The following is a 22,446-nucleotide window of genomic DNA, read 5'->3' as shown; positions in this document are numbered from 1 at the left end:
ATCATTTTTTAAACGTTTAATGACCGCCAGAAAGATCTCAGCGGCTCCGATTAAATCGCGTCGACGCATGTAGAAGGTTAGAGTAAAGATCCGATATTTAATTCAATTCTGATAAGATTTCGGTCACAGCAAGTAATGTACGCATATGAATCTTCTTTGACCTCACCGCTTTTCTCACCTGGAATTGCTTGTCTGCATTGTTCGATGGAGATAGCATGTGCTTGGAAATGGGCATTTTTGTACTTGATGGCCATTTTAAATGAACATATAAGATTGATAAAAGCAGCTTGACATCATGAATGTCTCATCCCAGTTTGATATTTTGGAAAAAGCAAGTAAGAATTACAAATAGATGCTAGGAAAATGAAATACAGCTGTAACAGCAGCTACAACAGCAACATCAACCAAAAGCACTGCTAAGATAGCGATTACAAAATAAAATCAGCGAGCTGTAAGAACAGCAACATCAGTCAAGAACATGGTCAATTCAAGTTATCATTACATTTCATCTCAGAAGCTGAAATAAAGTCACTGTGGTCTTTAGCAAACTGTATGAGAACCTCTTCATCATCACCTGTCTCATGTATTTCCCTTTTCATAAGATAGAAAAGCTTGCTGAATGATAGTTCTCTAATCTGCTTTGTAGAATCAGAAAAATTGTTTCCACTCTCGTTGTCTTTTGAGAAGGTCTTGAAGTTGCAAAAGATCATCTTGCCTTTTCCCTTACAATGAGATGTTGCATCGGTTGGTTGGTAGATTAGTAATCTGAAGAGAGAGAATGGCACAAAGCTTTTGGAGTTCAATCTGAAGAGGGAGGACAGAGTTAGAAAAGACAACAAAACAACACAATTTTCAGATAAAATTAATAATCAGATGCCTACAGGTGTGAGAGATAATATCAAAGGATGAAAAAGCACCAAGAAGAGTTGTTTTCCAAGACTAAAGACGAGGGAAAAGAGCAGGAGGGAAGTGAAAAGTGAAAGCTATAATATCAAAGGATGAAAAAGCCAAGAAGAGTTGTTTTCCAAGACTAAAGACGAGGGAAAAGAGCGAGAGGGAAGTGAAAAGTGAAAGCTACAACTTTTGAGCATGGGAACATGTCCAAAAAGCATGTTTTATAGACTCCATTTTGGTACAAAAAGGGCAAGTAGGCAATGGTTTAATAAACTTGAGGTGCTTATCAATGGGTAGTTTAATATGAAGTACTTTTTTCTGCCAAGTTAACAATTCTTTTGGAGGAAATATGATTCAGTCCCAAACTTACTTGAATGTAGCAGACAACAGTGGAGCCCGAAAATTAATGTGTATTCGAGTGCTAGGAGCAGGTAATCGTAACACCGCTAATATCGGCGATATTATCATCGTTATAATTAAAGAAGCAGCACCTAATATGCCTCTAGAAGAATCAGAGGTAGTTAGAGCCGTAGTTATATGTACGTGTAAAGAACTTAAACGTAGTGATGGAATGATAATATGATCTGATGACAATGCAGCAGTTGTCATTGATCAGAAAGGAAATCCAAGAGGAACTCGAGTTTTTGGTTCAGTTACTGAGGAATTAAGAGAATTGAATTTCACCAAAATAATCTCATTGGCTCTTGAAGTATTATAAATACTGATAAATTATGTAGAAGTAATGTCAGGCATATTCCTAAAAAAAAGATAAAAATGCCTTTATATTGAGCCTGTAAATTCTTAAGAATTAGTTCGCCATGGGTAATGATACTATTGCTAATCTAATGACTTATATAAGAAATGTTGATATGGTAAAAAAAAATACAGTTCGAGTAGCAGCTACTATTATTACCAAGAACATCACAAGGATTCTTCTACGAGAAGGTTTTATAGAGGATGTTAGGAAACATCGAGAAGGTAAAAAATCTTTTTTTGTTTTAACTTCAAAATCTAGGGGAAGGACGCAAAAGAGATATATAACCGCTTCAAAGCGTATTAGCAAACCTGGTCTGAGAATCTATTCTAATTCTCGAGAGATCCCTAAAGTTTTAGGTGCAATGGGGATTGCAATCCTTTCTACTTCGCAAGGAATAATGACTGATCGAGAAGCTCGACAAAAAAAAAATAGGAGGGGAATTATTATGTATTTTATGGTAGCTCCAAAACAAAAAGTAAATGCCTGAATTCCATTTTTGCTTCCAATAATTGGAATGCTATCAATAATATTGACAAAAGATATTATTGATGACAGGAGTCAATAATGACTCATTATTGAGTGTTCAGTGTTAGAAATTTGGCTAACAAAAAAGGAATTCATTATAATTCAATGAATATTATTGAGTAGTAATAGCTTACAAAAAAAAGCTATTCATGTTTATTTTTCAATTAAAATTCTATTAAAATGTCCTTTTTCTTTTTTTTATAATTAAATGATTCCTCTCTTTTAGAAATCAATTTCATTGTTAATAACTATGAATGTCATAGTTAATAACTATTCCTCCTTTTTTAATCACTGTAAAAAAACTAGGAGTCTAGTTAAAATGAGTACCAAAAAGAATTTTGTCACTGTTGAGGGTGTAGTTACGATAGCATATCCTAATGGTATGTTCTTAGTCCATCTAGATAACGATATAGATGTTTTAATGGTTGTATTAGGTAAAATTAGATATCGAACAATACGAGTAGTACCGGGAGATTTGGCATCTGTTTTAGATTTTCAAATTTGGAGGATAAGTTTATTCCATTTGGACCGAGGAAAGGCACAACTCCATAACTCCATTTCTCATTAAGACGAGGTGATAAAGAGATTGGAGGAAGGAGGGGAAGAAACAAAAGTTGTGAGTATTAGGCCATCTCCAATCATTTAAGAAGTTAGCATGGCAATCCAAGGACATAAAACTATAAAGATGAGGAGTTACCAACTGTTGGATTTCAGTTACTAATTTTATATCTGAGGATGTTATATTAAAATGATTCTTAAGGAGAGGCCAATACTTGAGCATCCCATAGGTCTTGAAAATTTTGAATGCCTTTTTTGAAATGTCTTCTTCCTTTTGAGCCTACTAATAGTGCTTAGAAGATGACCATCTTGCTGCACCAACCTGTTCCACCAAATCGAGGAGTATGGAAAACTGAGGTCATGACTGAGGGATTGATCAAACCAAGTGAGCTTTTTGGAAGTAATTTTTCATGCTTTCCATATTGAATTAAAAGGAGCAGATCTGTTAGTCTTAAAGAACTGAGGTAGATGTTTGATGGTTACTATTAGATGTCAAAGTTCTTTCCACATAATTTTTAAGTAATCTGCACATTGCAACATTACTTATACATTATATTAGAAAGTCACTTTCATTTTTATTTTTTATTATGATGTTAATGTAAAAAAAATACTTTTGTGATTAATCAAATTATTAGAAAATTATAAAAATATCAATTTTTATCTATCAATATACAAGAAACTAGTATTTTCTTATAAGAAATTTCTTATCTACATAAATATTTATATTCATCTTTATACTTAAAAGTATACTTAAAACTTTCTACTATCAAATATTAAAAGGTAACAAACAAAAGAATATCTATCTAATGAATTGTTTCAATAGATTTTTTTAAGTGTCCTAAATAGAAGAATCTTTGAAGAGACTCATGCTAGATATTAAGGGAAAGTTTTTTCACACCCTAACCACCCTACAATTCAAATTTTCATATTTGGTTCAACCTTCGCCCATTACAACACTGCAGAATTCTGTGTTATTCTGTCTTCATTCCATCAATAATTGCAGTGATTCCATGATTTAGAATGATGAAAATCATTTAAAATTTCCAAGCACATGCCATCTCCATCGAAGAATGTAGAGAAGCAAATCAACGTGAGAAAAATTCACATGCCCGCGTTACTTGCTGTGACTGAAATCTTATCAGAATTGAATTAAAGACGTCAAATCCGGTATCAGATGTTTACTCAAACCTGTACATGCGTTGGTCGCGATTTCCACGGCTGAGATCTTCGTGGCAGTCATTAAACGTTTGTAAACGATTCTGCACCGTAGATTTTTAACTGCTACTGCATGTGTCGATTTCGTTGAAGCCATGGCACAAGACCTAATCAAGCATGCTTAATCATGGAGTTTCCTCCAAGGTTAACCTCACTCAGCTTGAAATCCATCTCCTACTTATCAGATAATGGTTTGTGTACACTTTTTAAAGAATGGGGATTATGTCGAATCAATATGACTACAAAAGGTGAACATGCACATCACTTATTACAAAAAATGTAAATGTGGTGTAACAAGTATGATTAAGCCTATGGAATATTGTGCATGTCAATTTCTCATAATATTTGCATTCGCATTGCCTCTAACACATGTCCTCGATCTAATCTAGACTACATTGGAGGGTTTGTCTAAAACTCAAGATGCTTTGAAAGTTTATACATTAAAGAATGAGCTGATTAGTTTGTATCAGAGTAATTTTGACACTATCTAGAAGATTTTCACTAAAATCAAATAACTCTGATTATGGTTGAAATAGTTTGTTATCGAGAAATAAGACTCTTAGTTGATTAGTTTTGTTCATGCAAAACTTGTTCTTGATTATTCATTTCTTGTTCCTACATTTCATGCTCCTAAGGATGCTCCTGCAACTAGATGGACTATGCACCATCACTTAATGATTTCTGCTACCTCACTATCCAAAGAGTAGTCTAAGCTCATGTAGATGGGTACTCTAGAGTCTGAAAAATCTATGTGGTCTTATTGCTATTCAAGGAATAGAAAAATAAAAGGCATCAAATAGCAAGGAAAATAAATACAAAAATAAGGTCAAGAAAAATAATAAGACAAGAAACAAAAATCCGAAGCAACCCTTATGTACCCCTCCTCTTCCAAAGGGGTATAAACTAAGAAGAAGATATCCAAATGTGAATATCGTAAGAGAATTGGGAATTATGGATATTAATGTCGTACAAAACATATTGATGAGTTGAAACATTTTCTATAGAACCAAAATTTTGCATTGCCTTGAGCTACATCATATGGTTGTTCTACTTCTTCTTCATAGACAAAGAACGTGAAAGGTAAGACTCTTGGCATAATAAATATTCTAGAGCTTGACATTATGTGGCTTCATCACAAAGTATGTTTTCTTCAATTGAAACTTTTCTATTCCACACATTTTGATGGGTAACAACATATACATACTTGTTTATGATAGAGGATTTATTGACATGGATGACAGATCGTTCAATGATGTCTTGTGTATATGATTGTTGCATTAAAATAAGATTATGTAATCATTCAATATTTTCATAGTGGAGATATTATTTTAGTTGGAGAAGTAGATAATTGATCTAGATTGTACACGTTCTCATGTTTTTCCCTAACTATTTTTTATTGATATTCAAATCAAGCATCTAGTGTAGATAATCTAAATAGGAGGTGCAATTTGGTTATTTGAACCTTGGTATCCTTTTACCAACTAAGGTTCTAGAGACATGTGCTAACATTTTTTCTCCTACATCTCTTCCAATTAGTAAGTTTGGTGTTACCATATCGATATCATCTAGTGATTAACATAATATGATATTTTTGTTTTTCTTCTAAATATTGATTCTTGGAATGAATACTTTATGAATATCTTAAGTTTTTTTCATCTCATCTTATAGATTTAATATAATGAACACAATTAAGGACATTCATATCCTCTTTGATATTAGTTATTATGCAGTTGCATCATCTTCTTCAAATGTCATGAGGACACATTCAAACCCTCTTCTTCTTTCTCCATCTATTTCAGGTTTAGGTTTGACTAGAAGGCTCCTAAGCAACATTCAAAGGATTCATCATTGTCTTTAGATCTTGTTCTTTATTGGCATGGTCTTGTTGTATCATCTTATTTATGGTTTAAGTTTCTTAGATATTGCTAGCAGCATTGCATTGGTAGCGATGTTAGGGAACTCACAAGAGGACTTAGTTATGTGAATGTTTATCTTCCACTTGTGCATTTGTTATAGTTAGTTTCATGATGATTTTATGAGTGTAATGTTATTTATTTAAAATATATATATTGCTATGTTTATTTGGTTAGTTAGTTGTCCTCTGGGGTTCTTTAGTGGGGCGTTACAAATCGAGTCAACATAAACTTCCACACAACCTTTTTTTTTAAAATTGTGTCTCACCACTATTCAGTTACACCATTATGTCAGGACACTAACTAATTGACATGGCAAGAATGTAAAAATATTGTCACTTGAATTGTCTAATGACTAGATGTTTTACAATCATCTTCTATTGCTATATTATGTTCTAGATAAGCCATTGATCTTGAAAGTCCATCTAACCCTCTCTAAAATATGAACTAGCAACTGGGTATGTGTAGGATCATGGTGTGCCAAAAAGTGGCGATATGAAAAACATAGCCTTCTCCACTCGCCTAAAAACGCAAAAAATCTGTGTTGACTTTTTAGTTGGCTTGGATAATCTTTCATATTTGTTTCTTTGCATGTTTTTAGGTTCTTCATTGGTGTATGGTGGATTTCATTATAGAACTAAGGTTTATGTGGTTGGATCTTTGTTTGGTTTTACTTGATAGTGTAGTCTTCCAATTTTACCGTGTACAATTGTAAATAGAATAAATGATAATTAAGTGGATTAATTGGTTAAGTCTTAATATATGTTGATTCATCCCCCTCTCAAAGTTTGGAAGTGTTCAACAAGTTATAAATATCCATCTTATATTATAAGGGGTGGATTATGTTGTTAATTGGTTTATTTTAATAGTTGATCGACTTTCTTCTTTCTTAAAGAGGCATATGCACTATTATGCATGTGGGCATGTCATTCATAGTTAAAGTTCAAGGAGACATGTAGACTTGCTAAGTTGTATACACGTGAGCTTGTTGTGAATGTTAGACCCTAATGATCATTATTGAAGTTTGAAAACTCTTCAAAGGTGTTTATATTTATTTCAACCAAACTAAAATCTTCTATAGATTAAAATCCAACTAAGAGAATACCCAAATAGAAGAATGAATCCTTGTCAAATTTATCATTTTAGAGTTGTATTCCATTAAAATTATAACGATCAATAATATTAAGATATTAATCAATATATTCCAAAAATAAAGGTTGCCAATTAAGAAGGGGATTTAAGACTTTCAAAAGTACACACCCATTTCAAATTCAGCAACTTTACAACCATTAACTGTAGATGGATTAAATACAAATCTATCTGCGACCTTATACATTAAGATCCTAACATTTCCAGCATCCAAAAAAAGAAGTACCTACCAAGCACACACACATGTAAAAAAAAATAACTAATTAAAACACACATGCATGCAAATGGATTTTTGATTTCATTGCCCTTTTATCTTCAAGGTCTTGCAATTAACATTTGTGCTCTCGGATTCTTTTAACACTAAGCACAAGAAGATATGAAGAATGAATATTTCAAGATGAATGCAAAGTAATCAAAGATGCAATATGGATCAAGAAAGCAAAATGCAAGAATGCATGAAAGATATGAAAAGATGCAAAAAATGGATGCTCCCCAAATGAGGTAGAGAGGTTGTTTAAATAGAAGTTCTTCAAATGGATCCTGATTGTGGGAGAATGTGGGGTAAAGAATAGGATTTGATAGTTTGATCCCACGTGTGTGAGGTGGATGGAAATGGGTAGAGGAAAAAGCATAAATGAATTATGTAAATGCTTATGTTTGTGAAAATGGATAGATAATATTATTATTATTAAATATATAGATGATAGATGATAGAATAACAATATTATTAAATGATAAATGAAATATGAGATAATAATAATATTAATAATGGATAAATGATCTAATATAGATATTATTGATGATATATAATAATATTAATGAATTAATGATGGATAAATAATAAGATTAATGGATAAATTATCAATAATAATATTATTAGTGATAATATTAACAGTGAGGTTGTTCATCAAAATTGATCCAAAAAATGGCTAGTGGCTTCCAAATATATGGATTCAAGTGTTGTGGTTTGGAGGTCATGAACTTATTTGGTTTGTCCAATGTTCCAATTCAGTTTTCTAGTGATGCTTTGATTGGAACGTAAAGTTATGATATTCTGAGTTCTGTGTTATTAGTTGGCTTGGTTTCTAGTTGACTATGGTGATGTATCCTACTTGGATCATATTCTTTGTGTCTATGTTTGCTTTGGATAATGAGTTTGGTTAGTTTTGGGTTTCACTATGGTGTATGGAGATCTGCATCGTGTAGTTTACACTGGAGGATATTTTGGGTCAATTGGTTAACATGCTTTAATGTTTATCTACACATTTCATTTGATGCCAACTTTGGAGGATGTGTTAGCGTGTTTGATTCATTGGAATCATTTGGAAAGGATGCGTTGTGGCTTATTTGGGTCCTCTCTATCTCCCAGAGTGAACAAGAATGGAAATTTTAGGTCCAAGTGGCCATTTTTTTGTAAAATTGTTTTTTTCTATCTGTGGCCAACCTAGTTAAGGGTTTTAATGATTAATCTTGTATATAAATTTTATAATGAATAAGTGTCTATATTATCATTATAAAAAAGAGTTACTCATATTCCAAAACAGATGTGGGTGGAAAGAGTCATACCCCAAAAGTTCAAATAGGGCAATACTCCAAAAGAACCAAAAAAGTAATTGTGACAAGACACTATTATGCATGAGATCAAGAACATTTGGAGGAGGTGGTGGGTACTAGCCGTTTGGTTTACCCTATGTATAAAATGGGTTTGAAGTGTCCATGGAAGTTTTCCAACCATCATTACCCATCAAAATGTGTGGTGTAGACAAGCCTCAAATGAAGAAAACATACTTCATGATGAAGCCACATAATGCCAAGCTCTAGAACCAAGGAGATCTATTGGAATTGCAATATTTAACTATCACAAGTGCCTTAACTATCACATTCTGTCTATGAAGAAGTAGAAGAACTGATTGATATAGTTCAAGGCCATGTGATATTTTGGTTCAATAGAAAATGTTTCAACTCATCAATATATTATGCACAACACTAATATCCATATTTCCCAAGTTTCTCACAATATTCACTTTTGAATCTCTCCTTAGTTTATTCCCCTTTACAAGAAAAGGGGCACTTAAGGGTTACTTTGGATTTTTGTTTCTTGTCTTGCTTATTATTTTTCTTATCCCTATTTTTGTATTTATTTTCCTTTCTATTTGAAGCCTTTTATTTTTATGTTCCTTGAATAACAATAAGACCACATGGATTGTCAAACTCTAGAGTACTCATCTACATGAGCTTAGACTACTCTTTGGATAGTGAGGTAGAAAAATCATCAAGTGACAATGCATAGTCCATCTAGTTGCAAGAGCATCCTTAGTAACATGCAATATAGGAACAAGTAATGGATAATCAAGAACAAATTTCACATGGACAAAAATAATCAACTAAGATTCTTATTTGTCAATAACACACTATTTCAACGTTAATCATAGTTATTTGATTTTAGTGAAAATCTTCTAGATGATGCCAAGATTAGTGAGATACAAACTAATCTACTCATTCTTTAATAGATAAACTCTCAAAGCATCTTGATTTTTAGACAAACCCTCTAATGTAGCCTAAATTTGGTCGAGGATGTGGTAGAGGCAATGTGTATGTAAATATTATGAGAAATTGACCTTCACAATATTCCATAGACTTTGTCACACTTGTTACACCATTTTTAATTTTTTTTGTAATAAGTGAAGTGAATGTTCACCTTTTGTACTCATATTGATTCGACGTAATCCCCATTCTTTAGAAAGTGTAGACAAACCCTTATCTGATAAGTAGGAGATGGGTTCCAAGCTTAGAGAGCTTAACTTTGGAGGAAACTCCATGGTTAAGAGCGATCAAGATGGAGTAGTATAGAGACGGGTGACCTCCCAAGAAGGCCCAATGCCACCTTTGTGAACATCACCTGGATGTGAGGAGTACTAAGTGTGCCATTCATTCTCACAACAAATGGCTTCTTGTAATTGATTACTCAAGAAACATGGGTCAATGATTTTGACTATAATGTACAAATCTAACATAAAATCCAAGACACTTCACTAACATAAAGACAACATTGAAAATAAATCTCAAAATTATCTTCAATTAACATTTATTTTTAATCATTGAACTAAGTATTACCTACTTTATATTTATTCTTTTAATTTAACTATGACAAATTATAAGATTATATAATGTCCCAACTAGACATTTACTCAAACAAATTTAGATTTAATTTATTGCATTGACCTAGTTAATTTAGGAGAACATAATAGAAATAAGGGCAAATATGAAACAACTTGGCTTAAATTAAGGACGAGGGACAAACAAAGTCGCCGTCGCTTTCCAAAGCACTCATGACAGTCGGATTAAGGCAAACCTCTAATTCAACACTTCCTCCACCTTCTCTACCAGGATAAGCAGATATCTTCCCATCTAAACGGTTGAACGCTCCACCCCTAGCGGCCACGGGTCGTCCCCAACCAAAATCATTCTCATACATCTCAAACCGCGGAGAACTCCCCATCAGCACACAGTTCTTTTGAAACTCTTCCAGCCTATACACCACCGCCTCCTCGCCCCACTTACCAATCCTTTCCCTTATAACCCCGTCCATATGACCTGCAATTATACCGTTCAACAAACCCGCCAAGAAGGAAAGAGGCAAACTGTCAAGCTACCCACAGGTGGCGGTCACGCGTATGCTCTGAATACCATTGCCAAAGTAAGAGCTAGGCACCGCAGGAAGTAACCGGGGCCGACAGTTAACGGACAAACGAAATATCGTGTGCTCGTCCGGGCAGAGCCTACGGGCCCGCGTGACGGCACCCTCTACCCAGCTCCTAGGTTGCACCGCCATGCCATGCATAGCATGTGCCCATCGCACACATATTTGCATGGCGTGTGCCCATCGCACACATATTACAAATTCCATAATTTCACTTTTATCCTTTTGTTGTCCGTAATTCATTTATTTTTATTAACTCAGCTGAGATAAGCACAGTCTGACCGTAACTATTGCAGAAAAAATTGCCAAAGAACTAGAAATTCAAACTGGACGAGGGAAACGCAAGAAAGAAGACAGGATGCATTCCATTAAATTATTATTATTTTTTAATTCCGTTAGATTATTTTATCATACGATTACCTTTTTCCATTTTATTTTACAATGCAAATTTATAATTTTTATAAAATAATATTTTTTTATTATTTTTTATTTAATATGAAAATATGGTTATAATTTTTTAAACTTAAACAATAAATTAATATTCTTTTAATTAATTCTAATCATATTAAAAAATTATTATGGGTACTTTTTATTTTAAACAAAAAGTTAATATATTTACTTTATTTTTAAATAAAGTAACATATTTATTTCATTTTATTTAATCATATTTGTTCTTATTCATTTAAAATTGTGAAATATAAATTATAAAATACATTTTAATATAAATATAAAATATAAAATATAAAATTAAATGTAAATACTAGTATACTTATATTTTAAAAAATTTAGGTAAAAATCGCCGATAGATATCAAATTTTTCATTTAAAAAATTTAAGATTCATTGTCTCTTTTGAATTCAATAGATGCATAAATGCATACACCAATATGTCTAATCACCAGCTAGCTCACATTACAATAAATTTAACAAAAAACTTAATAAAACTTTAAAACTGATTTCACTATATATAATTCTTAATCAATCATTTTAAAATTTTGTGCTTTCAATTCATATTTCATCTTTTCCTAAAATATGTTTTCCATTAACAACACAGGGCTTATAGAAGAGATTACACATCTTATTTACAAAAATTAGAGAGCCTATCCTTTTCACTCTACCTATGACCTCGACCATTATTTGTTGTATACATTACTAAAACAACTAATGCTCTTGGAATTTATCTATTTCCCATTTATCTATTGTAATTTAAAAACTCCGTTTTTAATAAATAATAAAGATTTTTAAAATTATTTTTTAATCAATTTAACATTGAAATATTATGATAGAGAATTACTTATTACAGAATAGTACAATATTTTTAAAAAAAAGTAAAAATCAATTAAAAAATTCTAATATTTTTAATAAATCAACTCATTAATTATAATTTATTTCTTTGAGAATTGACACTAACTTTGATGTTGGAGATTCACAAATTAATGTTGTCTTTTGTTTCATTCTTGAATACACCACATTCTAAGTAAAAGGAGGTTCAATTGCAGTGAGAGAAGCTGAAAGAGAAGGGTCTTGACTTCTCAATTTCTTGTCTTGTAAATACACCTTACTGCCATACAATCTCATATGAATCATGGGTGCCACTCCGAATCTTATACTTGCCAAAACATACAAAGAAACATTTTAAAATGACAATAAAAAGTAAAAAGTGGATTTATGGAGTTCTTAAAAGTGGCGGAAATGACATAACAGTAAATAAAAGAACCAAGTAAAAAAAAAAAAAAAACCGGTATGGTGTACGAAATCAAAGGACATTTGAGATTCGTAGAAAAACAAAGCTAAAATCATTAAAAGCTCACAACTTTCTTTAAAGCTGCTCGTGCCTGTTTCAGCTCCATTTGCACGCTCCTCCTCCCTTTTCATTTTTCTTTTGCCTGCACATCAATCCAATCATACTTAAATTTTTGCCCAATCATACTTTAAATTTTTGCAGCCCATCAGATTGCAAAGAAAGGAAAGCAAATGATGGCAATAATCTATTGAAAAGATCACTAACAAAAAAATTGGCAGGAATAGTCTTCTATAAATATCTTAATCTACATATTTGTTCTATCAAACTATACTCTATTCCCATTTACTGTACAGAAAGATAACATAGACTCACTTGGATCTCATCAAAATAGATGCTTTTGTGCCATATTATACAGAAAATGAAAAGCAATATGTACCAAAATGGTGTTTGAGATTCTGTGATATTCTTCAATCCGGAACCTTCAACAAAGAAAACTCTGATGCATAGTTACTCTGAATGGCCAGGTTGAGAAAATAGTTGAATAGAAACTGTCGGAAAGAACAAAAAATATGGAAAAGTTATATTGCCCTTAATCTCCTTCAGCGTTACAAAAAGTTTTCAATACCTGCACATGCATTGGGTATTTTTGATAGTCCGTTAAATTGCATTTAAGCCAATTCTACTTTTTATTATCATGCAATTTGGCGGAGGCCGTCAAATTTATTTTAAGATGAGTTTTTGTTTACGGACAACATAGATCCATATATCCCATTGTAGATCGCCTATCGGCGAAATTAAATATAATGTTAATATGAAATGTAAACATATGAAATGCAAAAAATAGTATAGAACTTGAAACTTAGAATAAAATAAAAATTAAATAAAGAATATAAATTTTGATGTAAAATTTGAAATGAAAAATTTTAGTATAAAATAGAAAACATATAATTCAATGTTCAATATTAAATCTAAAAATATAAATTTAAAGTTTAAGAAAATTATTTAAAAATATGTTGATAAAATATAATTTTAAAAAATGACAAATAGTTTAAATATATATAAAAAAGTTCAACAAACATAAATTTAGTTTAATATAAATATAATATAATTTAATTTAATTTAATTTAAAACATTTAATAGTACTATTGATCACTCCTCCATTATAATATCATCAAGTCTTGTAAATTACACAATTTAGTTAACAAATTAATTTGAAAAGTAATCATTAAAAATTGTTGGAAAATAATTTTATAATTTTATTACCATCTCAACTTGCCTTACATCCATTGTTCTTGGTATCTGGTTAAGATCAATAGAATATGGTACATTTTTATCATTACATATAATTTTATTTACATTAAAGTTTATAGCTTCTACAAAAAGATCTTCTTACTTTTATTATAATTATTTTCCCTCTTAGATATTGAATGTATTAATAACATTTACAAACATACACTACTATATAAGTCAAGAAGTACAATATGCAAATGATCTCTCTATCTTGAATCTATAAGGTACTCCTTCCATGATCCATTTGTTGAACGGGAATGTAATTGAACTTACACATTAAAATAATTCCCCTCCTTTCCAACCATCAATCTAGCATTAATTACTTAATATGCTATCAAAAGCTAAAACTGTATTAACTTGTATTCATTGTTCATAATAGTGTTGATCATGATTCCCCATCACAATGCCATTAAAACCTGTATATTACACAATCTAGTTAATAAATTAATTTTAAAAAAAAAACATTCAAAATTGTTAGAAATGATTTCATAACATTTTTTACCATCTCCAGCTTGCATTACATCCACTGTTGTTGGTGACTCATTAAGATCAATAGAAAATGATAAGTTCCTATGTTGTTCAACATGTTGATCATCTAAAGTTGGAACAACATCTACATATAATAAATCAACAAAGTTAATGCATTAAGAGAATAATACATGTTATAATTAATATAAATAATGCATTGAGTGAAATAGTATATAAGATACTTTATATAAATAATTTGTCTTAATTACCTAGAATGGTTTGTTGAAATTCCTGAGTAGGGATAACACTGAGCATTGACGGTTGTGTTCCACAAATTGTATATGCTATTTATTCGATGAAGTATGCAAAAAATGGTTAGAAATTGCATTTTGCTGATCACATAAAGATGAAGTGATGTGCATTTAATAAATCAACATAGCTAATGCATTAGGTGAAATAGTTCATAGTATACTTAATATAAAAATATTAACTTTCTTATTTACCTGGAATGGTTTGTTGAAATTCCTTAGCAAGGATAACATTGAGCATCGATGGTTGAGATCCACAAATTGTGTTTTCTATTTATTTGATTGAGTAAACAAAAAAGATTAGAAATAGTTATAAATAGCATTTTATTGATCATATAAAGTTGAAATGATGTATGCATTTAATAAATCAACATGGATATTGCATTTAAGTGAAATAATACAAGTATGTACTTAACATATAATATTGACATTGTTTATTACCTGGAATGGTTTGCCGAAATTTTTGAGCAGAGATAACATCAAGCATTGATGGTTGACTTCCACAAATTGGACTTGCTATTTATTTGATTAAGTGTGGAAAAATGGTTAGAAATAACAACTATAAAATATTCAATTTGACAAATGAACAGTTTAATTGTTGGAAAATTACCATCTATAATTTGCATTTCATCTATTGTTGTTTGGTTTAGATCAATAGAGAAGGGCAATTGACGTCGTCGAATATTCTTTTGATTGTCCAAACCTACAATGACATATTCTTAACATGTCAAATAAGAGCACAAATTTTCGCTATATAAAATACTAAAATAATTGTGAATAAGTATACTCACTATTTTGTTTCTTGATGAGAAGCCTTTCTTCTTCTATTGCTATTCCAGAACGTTTGAAAGCCTTTTTCTTCTTTTGCTTTCTACTACTTCTAGAGGGGAACTGGAATTCTTCATGCTTCACAACTCTTTCATTCAAATCTTGACGAATGGCATTTCATCTTTGATGAATAAATTTACGTTTACACAATTCGCTTGGGCTAAACCAGGGTGCCTTTCATTGCATGGGCATGTCCTCAAAGCCAGGGATTGATGTAAATCTAGAAGCAGATGCAAGAGATGCTTGGAGATCTTTTCTAAATCGATCAACACATTGACTAAAAAAATGTTTTTCACTTTCTCCACTTGGCAAATTTTGGAGTAGTGAATTTATATAGTCAACGGAATTTTGAAAGTTGTCATTGGAAGAATCAAATGATTTTGAGCCATCTATAATGGAAAAAAATATTAATCAAGTAAAAAGTATTTAAAAAATCTTAATATTTCATTACTAAAAATGTGATATTGAAATTTACCTATTCTTTGGTCATCCCCAATCACATATTGATCTTCATTTGGAATACAACCATCTAAACTGAAATTAGAATTAGTTGATTTTAAGAAAAATAAAATAAAATAAATATTTTACTATAAAGCTATATCAAAATTACCAGTGGTATTATTGTCAACACCAAAACTCTCTCTGGCATCTTCATCAATAGTAACAACCAATGGAGTAACACCATTTGTAATTAAATAAGATTTATTTAGTTAGTTTTAAGAAAAAAAATTAAAAACTATAGACACAAAACATGAATGTTAAATGACACTTACCAATAATTTGATCTTGCTGAATTGTTTTGCTTCTCTTTAGGAAATCTAAAATCTTCAACACATGCTTGCATGTGTTTCCCCTTTTTGCCCATGGACAATCACACACATATAAATGTGGTCCAAATTTTCTCACAAGGTACCATTTCATTGGAACAGATTGACTTCTTACCTTGTATGTGTTAGGAAGATCATATATACAACAATTTGTATCCGGTATTGTTTTTTACCTCTCTAAAGTAGTTATGTAATACCTTTCTTTTTTAAAGTTTGTTAAAAATCCAGATAACTGTTGATATCTTTTGTTTTTGTAAAATGGCTCTACCCTATGAAGAAATGTATGTATAAGCCAATCCATCCTCCGTGTACATTTTTTAGCATGATCATTTAGATAATGACTTTTGATGTGAAAGTGGTATGATTCTACTGAAGCATTGGTTTCCTGGTTTGAGTGACAAAAGTTTCTAAAATATTTTACCCACATTGCTGTACAAACATAATCTTCTCTTAGTAAGAAAAAAATAACTAAAATAACATAAACACGTAGAAACAAAAAATGAAGAATTAGACAAACTTACCAACACGACTTTCATCATTGCACCAAGTTTTCTAAAAGTATTCAATAAATTTACACTCTTCTTTGAATTCCTCCATAAATTTGTTTATCATTTGAGAAGTAATGTTTTCATCATCACTCATTGCATACATTATGTCACCTAATCTATCAAACATGCTTGTACCAACATTCTTATTGCTAGCATACCTAGATTATAAAAAAAACATGTCAACTTGTTGGTTCAAACATATAATTCTAAACATATTGTAATTAAAGATCAACTTACCTGTACACATTTTTCAGCCATGATCTGCATACATGCCAGATGCATAAAAGTACTTGACATTTAAAGGATAGCCTACAAGTTTCAATATAAATCATGATAAGTCACGTCATAACAAATTCTTGTAAATTAATAAAAATCTATTATTATGAGTTGATTTTTAAATATAAAAACTAAATCCAATAAGAACCTGATGGCTTCAATTTCAACAATTGCATCATCTGTCATGAATGCATTGACATGCCAATCTTCTTTACTTTGTCTCCCTCGTTTATAAACTTCTTTTAACCATTCATATATATCCTCAACTTTATTTCTTGAGGATATGGCCCATGCAATAGGTACACCAGCCTCATGTTCATCAAAAACAAACAAGCTATATAATTGATACTACACATTAATAAAGCATTCATGAACTAATATTTGCAAAAAAGAATAAATTAAAAAATTTAAATTTAAAGTTGACATTGTTTCACTTACACCATATTTATTTGTTGAGAATGTTGAGTCCATTGCAATAATTGAGTTATGTGAATGCTTCAGCATCATTTCTCGCATCCATGGTGTTTGGATTCCAATGATAAATGGAACATTTTCTGTAGTGTTTGGTGTTTTGTAGTAGAAGAAGTTATCTTTCTCCTCTACATGCCATAAACTAACACTTTTTGCATCATCTTCATTATTTTGGGATCTAATTGAGCATACTCTTTTCCATGCATTTAACACATCTTTTCTTAATAAACATGCATCCCTCTGATTCATCAACTGAGTCAATCGATGATCTGAGTAATGTTGTTCACATATTGTGTCAATTCCCACACCCATCAGCAATAAAGATTCAATATAAGACTTGCATTCATTTGACAACCTTGGTGCAAAACAACTCCTTGGATCACCAGAAGGGTCCTCCTTTCCATGGCAAAACTCACCATTAGCATCGCAATGGGTAAACTCGTTATATCTAATTATTGCAACTTGTGGTCTACCATACATGACTCTTACATGAAAGTGACACTGACAACCTCTTTTTTGGATAAACCTTCTTTTCCTTTCTATGTTTTCAGGTTTATTTTTATTATCTTCAAGGCCATATGCACACCAATACCTATTTATAGACACACATCATATATATTTAAATCAATATAAAAGATTAAATATAAAAAATGACATGCTTATTAGTTATAGTAAATCAAAGCAAACCTTGAATATATCTTTGTAGTATGGTTGGTAGGGTTTGCTGAGTTGTAGTCTTTATAAAACTTGCATACAAATTATGTCTCTCTACTATCTAATAAACCTTCTCCTTTGACAAATTGAGGGAGTCTTTCAAGAGGTATTGCAACACATAAGTCCATCACATGATTACCATCTCCAATAGGTGTCCATTCAAGGTCCTCACTTGAGAAGTAATTTCCTTGGTTGGGAATGTCTTGCACAAGTAGTTCAATAAGTGATTCCCATTTATTCTGTCTACCCATCCTGAATAAATATAGGAACAACAAATTGTTATTTGTCCAATTTTTTACCTATAAAAAATACAATAAATCTAACGTTGTCATACATAAATATTATATCTTTGCTTGCTTGATATTATCAACATATATCAAAGCATCTAGCCAATATTCCAACATATGGGTGGTGATACATGAATATTATATGGTTTTTTTATTCATCTTTTTGATAGGTTGGAAATACTAATTTAATTGTCACTCCTTTTGATACCAACATGCTAGCATTTCAAAAACTACCACATATACATTTTGAGTTTTCTTCCATCATGTTTCTTCTTGTTAGAATAGATTTAGGTCACTCATCTTAAGAGAAATAATTTAAGAGTAGTGTGTCGTAAATCTTAAAATTACATAAGATGATGTATGCAATTTCTGAATTTTATTATGTGCAAGCTTATTTCAATTTGATTGTTTTTTATTAAAAAATCTTACATATAATCGAATTCAAAAACTACATACATTATTGTCATGAATTGTGAAAATCTACTAAAATTACATAAAATGAGTTTATTCTTTACATTTTTAATTTATTTTACATTTCAAAAAATAATGTAATGAATCATCTTAAGAAAAATAATGTAAGCATTATTTGTAAGGAAATAATGTACGCCAGCTATCTTTTCTTTAGCTGTTGTCTTTTGTTGAGTTGTGTGTTAATGCTTATATTTTATTCTTCCTTATGTATTAGGTTTCAGGGACCCATCAAAACCTGTTTTCCCTTAATAAAAAACTATAGATTTGGATTTTCATGATTCTGAGGTGGAAGATGAATATTTGCAGGATAAGGAGAAGAATGAGGGGGGCTCTAGGGAAAGGAGGTCATCTCACCCCCTTGCCAAAGATAAGAGAAAGAAACTTGAAACCAAAGAGGTGTCCCCGAAAAATGTGAAGGTTATTACCCCAAAAGATTATGATAGCTCCTCAAGTGATGGGTCGGCAGATGAGGAATTTCAAGTGGAAGGGGAGGAAATAGACGATTTCAGTAACTCTTATGAAGATAAGGAAGATAGGAAAAATTCATAACAGTACTCCCCGCCTCAGATGACCTTTGAGGATGATGAAATTGTGGCCTATTCTTAGGACTCTCCAATTGACAATCTAACAATCAACGCCAAATAGTAGCAGAGTCAAATAAATGACCTTCAAGTTAAGGTCATGAACCTTGAAGCAAAGGTGGAGGAGTATAAGAAAGGGTATAAGTTGATGGGGGACGCCTTGAATTGTCTATGTGCTATCATTGATGGGGTTATGAGGAAAGTGGCCATGGGTTTTGTTTCTGGGTAGAGCACGATGAAGAAAAATGAAAAAAAACAAAAGGTGAAAGGCAACTTGCAAGATGATGATGAGAAAGAGGATATGTCATGCTCTGAAATTTGCAAGAGTAGATGAAGCATCTGATGAATAATTGGAATCTCATCAATGATGATTAGGCTATTATGGGGTTGGTGCTCTTTTTGGATGGGTTTAATTTTGAATCTTAAGGATATTAGTAGTTTCAGTTTTAGTCTATATAGGTTTAATGCTTTGTTATATTACTATGGACTTATGGTTAAATAGGTGTGCATGCCTACTAAGTTTGTTTGTTTTATTCGATTCTAAAACTCTGATGTTACTATGGACTTTTTATAGTTACTTGTTAGTAGTTTAATTTTCGAAAGAAGGCAGTTTGGTAGGGTGGTTTTGTTTAGCTATGTTGTTATGTTAGTGTTTTGTTACTTTTAAGAGTTGTTTCTATGCTTTCTAGGTGTTGGGTTGTGTGATGTCTAAGGTTGTTTGGTTGCTCTCAGGTTTTTCTAATTTGTGAGGGTTCAGGGCCCTTTCCTTGCTAAAGTAATAAAAACCACTAGGAAATATGGAAGTTTCGAAATTATTATTTGAAGAGAGAGGGTGCAGAATTAGAACAAAGAGTTAATTGCTATCTTATTACATGCACGTGGTGCCTAAAACTTGGTTTTAATTGTTGTGTCCTTAAGTGAAGAAATTGCAAAAAAAATATAAAAATAGGAAACAAATGTATTACAAAATAGAGAAAAGATATCTTTTGCAATGCCTAGTTTTGTTACTTTTTTAGATTTAAAAGTGAGATTTATTCAATATTTGGTGATAAAGAAATGGGACACCTTAAGTTATTATTCAAAACACTAAAACACAAAACACTTTGTGGGTAATTTGGGACACCTTAAGTTATTATTGAACAATTTCTTCTCTCACAAAGAGCCTCTCCTAGCTTCACCAGGATTCAAACGTATGAAAATTGATTCAATTAAAAAATATTGTCTTCTGTTGGAGGTAATAAGGTAAATTTTAAGACTGATGCTTAAAATGTCAAAAGACACACTATGTCTTGTAACATCAGCAATTCCATTTTTAAAACCTTCATAATTTGTTATTTAGCTTGTCCGATAAATGGAACGAGGAGGTGCCAAAACTTCTAATTATTCTCATGGATGAGGAGGAGGAATATCAGTGTTGGCTTAAACATATATGCAAAATGGTCTCCTTGAATGCTAGGATTGCAGGAAATGCTCTGATAGACATATATGAAAAATGTGGAATAATATATAGACAACGCAACTGAACTGTTTGCAGGATAAGCACAAAAAAGTGGTCTCCTTAAATGTTAGGATTGCAGGAATTTTGTTAGTGTGTGAATTGCAGTTGCCCTGATAGAAAAGGCACCTAAATTGTTGACAAAATGCCTTAAAGAATAATTGCCTCCAACAACGCAGTGAATAAAAAATATTAAAATATTTTTTTTTACTTCACAATTTATTTTAATAATGAAGACAAATCTATGAATGTAGCTATACTTGAAAACCTTAAAAGAAATTTCAAATATTAATGATATGGGGATTTAAAATGAGCTATCTTAACATAAAAATTGTTCCATGCTCATGAGATTGTAATAACAAAATTTGTTTTTATAGAAAAAGAGGAACTGTGCACCTCACTTTTGACACAATACTGCCTGAAATCCTCAAATATGACCAACAATCTCCAGCAAACTAAAACAAGGAAAAAAAAAATATTAATATAACATTTCACTGTTTTTTGTTCTTTACAAATATAATTTATATAACAATTAAATCATTTTTCAAAATCTAAATCAACCAAAAAATGGCGATTATGATTTATAATGAAATTTATACCTTGAAACCAAAATTTCTGGTTTATTACTGTTGCTGGATGACTTCAAAGCCAATGTATCATGAAATAAAAAACAAATCGGCACCATATTTTGAAGATGCAGAACATTGATCTGATGGCGGAAAGAAAGAAAATGAAAATATCTGCAGAAAAATTAGAATGCATGTAAATTTTTTCTTATGAGTGGAGTTTGATTTTGTTACGACCAGTTAACTGAGCATCGATAGTCGTAGTTGATACGAATTAAGTTGGCGGACGAAAAGCGAAAAAGTGGAGTCAAAGTGGAGTCATGGAGTTGGACTTAGAGTTATTAATTCTACGAGTAGTATTATTAATTATTTTTTGTCTGGATGGCATTTTCAACAATCAAACCAAGTATGGTCATAACGTAGTAAAGGTTTATGGATACATGCGATGCATGGCATGGCGGTGCAACCTAGGGGCTGTGTAGACGGTGCCCCGCGGGACTGCCCGCCACACGTGTGCGCACAACGCCTGGAAGGAAGAGATCGTAAAGGATGAATCCTGGTTGGCCCGCTCCTTTAAGCGGCTCATCGTATGGGCGCTGAAATGGAACAATTTTACTCGCAGCGAAGGCGGGCAAAAGCGCTGGACGTGACCGTCAAGGTCAAGGCCAAGTCTTAACTACAGATCCAGGAGGCTCTAGCAGAGAACGGTCGTAGACAGGATTAACAGGAATTTTATTGCCATTTGTTCTGCAGAGATTTGACCACGAGTTCAAGAAATTCCAGAGCGAAGTTCCGTCGGCTATGGCGTGGTTGAGCGTGCAACACACGGAAATCCCGTCTTTCAGCTGAGTTACCTGCTAATT

General features: G+C 31.7%; 1 protein-coding gene across 1 annotated transcript in view; it reads right to left on the bottom strand.

Annotated features, from left to right (window-relative positions):
* Positions 1-342: 342 nt before the first annotated feature.
* LOC131054640 (BAHD acyltransferase DCR) overlaps positions 343-22,446 on the bottom strand; it is a 37,211-nt gene continuing 15,107 nt past the window's right edge. The window contains 6 exon segments of the mRNA XM_059210543.1: positions 343-413; positions 503-635; positions 10,313-10,605; positions 10,699-10,813; positions 22,083-22,256; positions 22,258-22,437. Coding sequence (XP_059066526.1) covers positions 343-413; positions 503-635; positions 10,313-10,605; positions 10,699-10,813; positions 22,083-22,256; positions 22,258-22,437 — 966 coding nt within the window.

Source organism: Cryptomeria japonica, chromosome 8 (assembly GCF_030272615.1).
Source record: "Cryptomeria japonica chromosome 8, Sugi_1.0, whole genome shotgun sequence".
In the NCBI taxonomy this organism is placed as follows: Eukaryota; Viridiplantae; Streptophyta; class Pinopsida; order Cupressales; family Cupressaceae; genus Cryptomeria; species Cryptomeria japonica.
The sequence above is the reverse complement of the archived record's forward strand: the minus strand, read 5'-3'. Positions and strand labels throughout refer to the sequence as shown.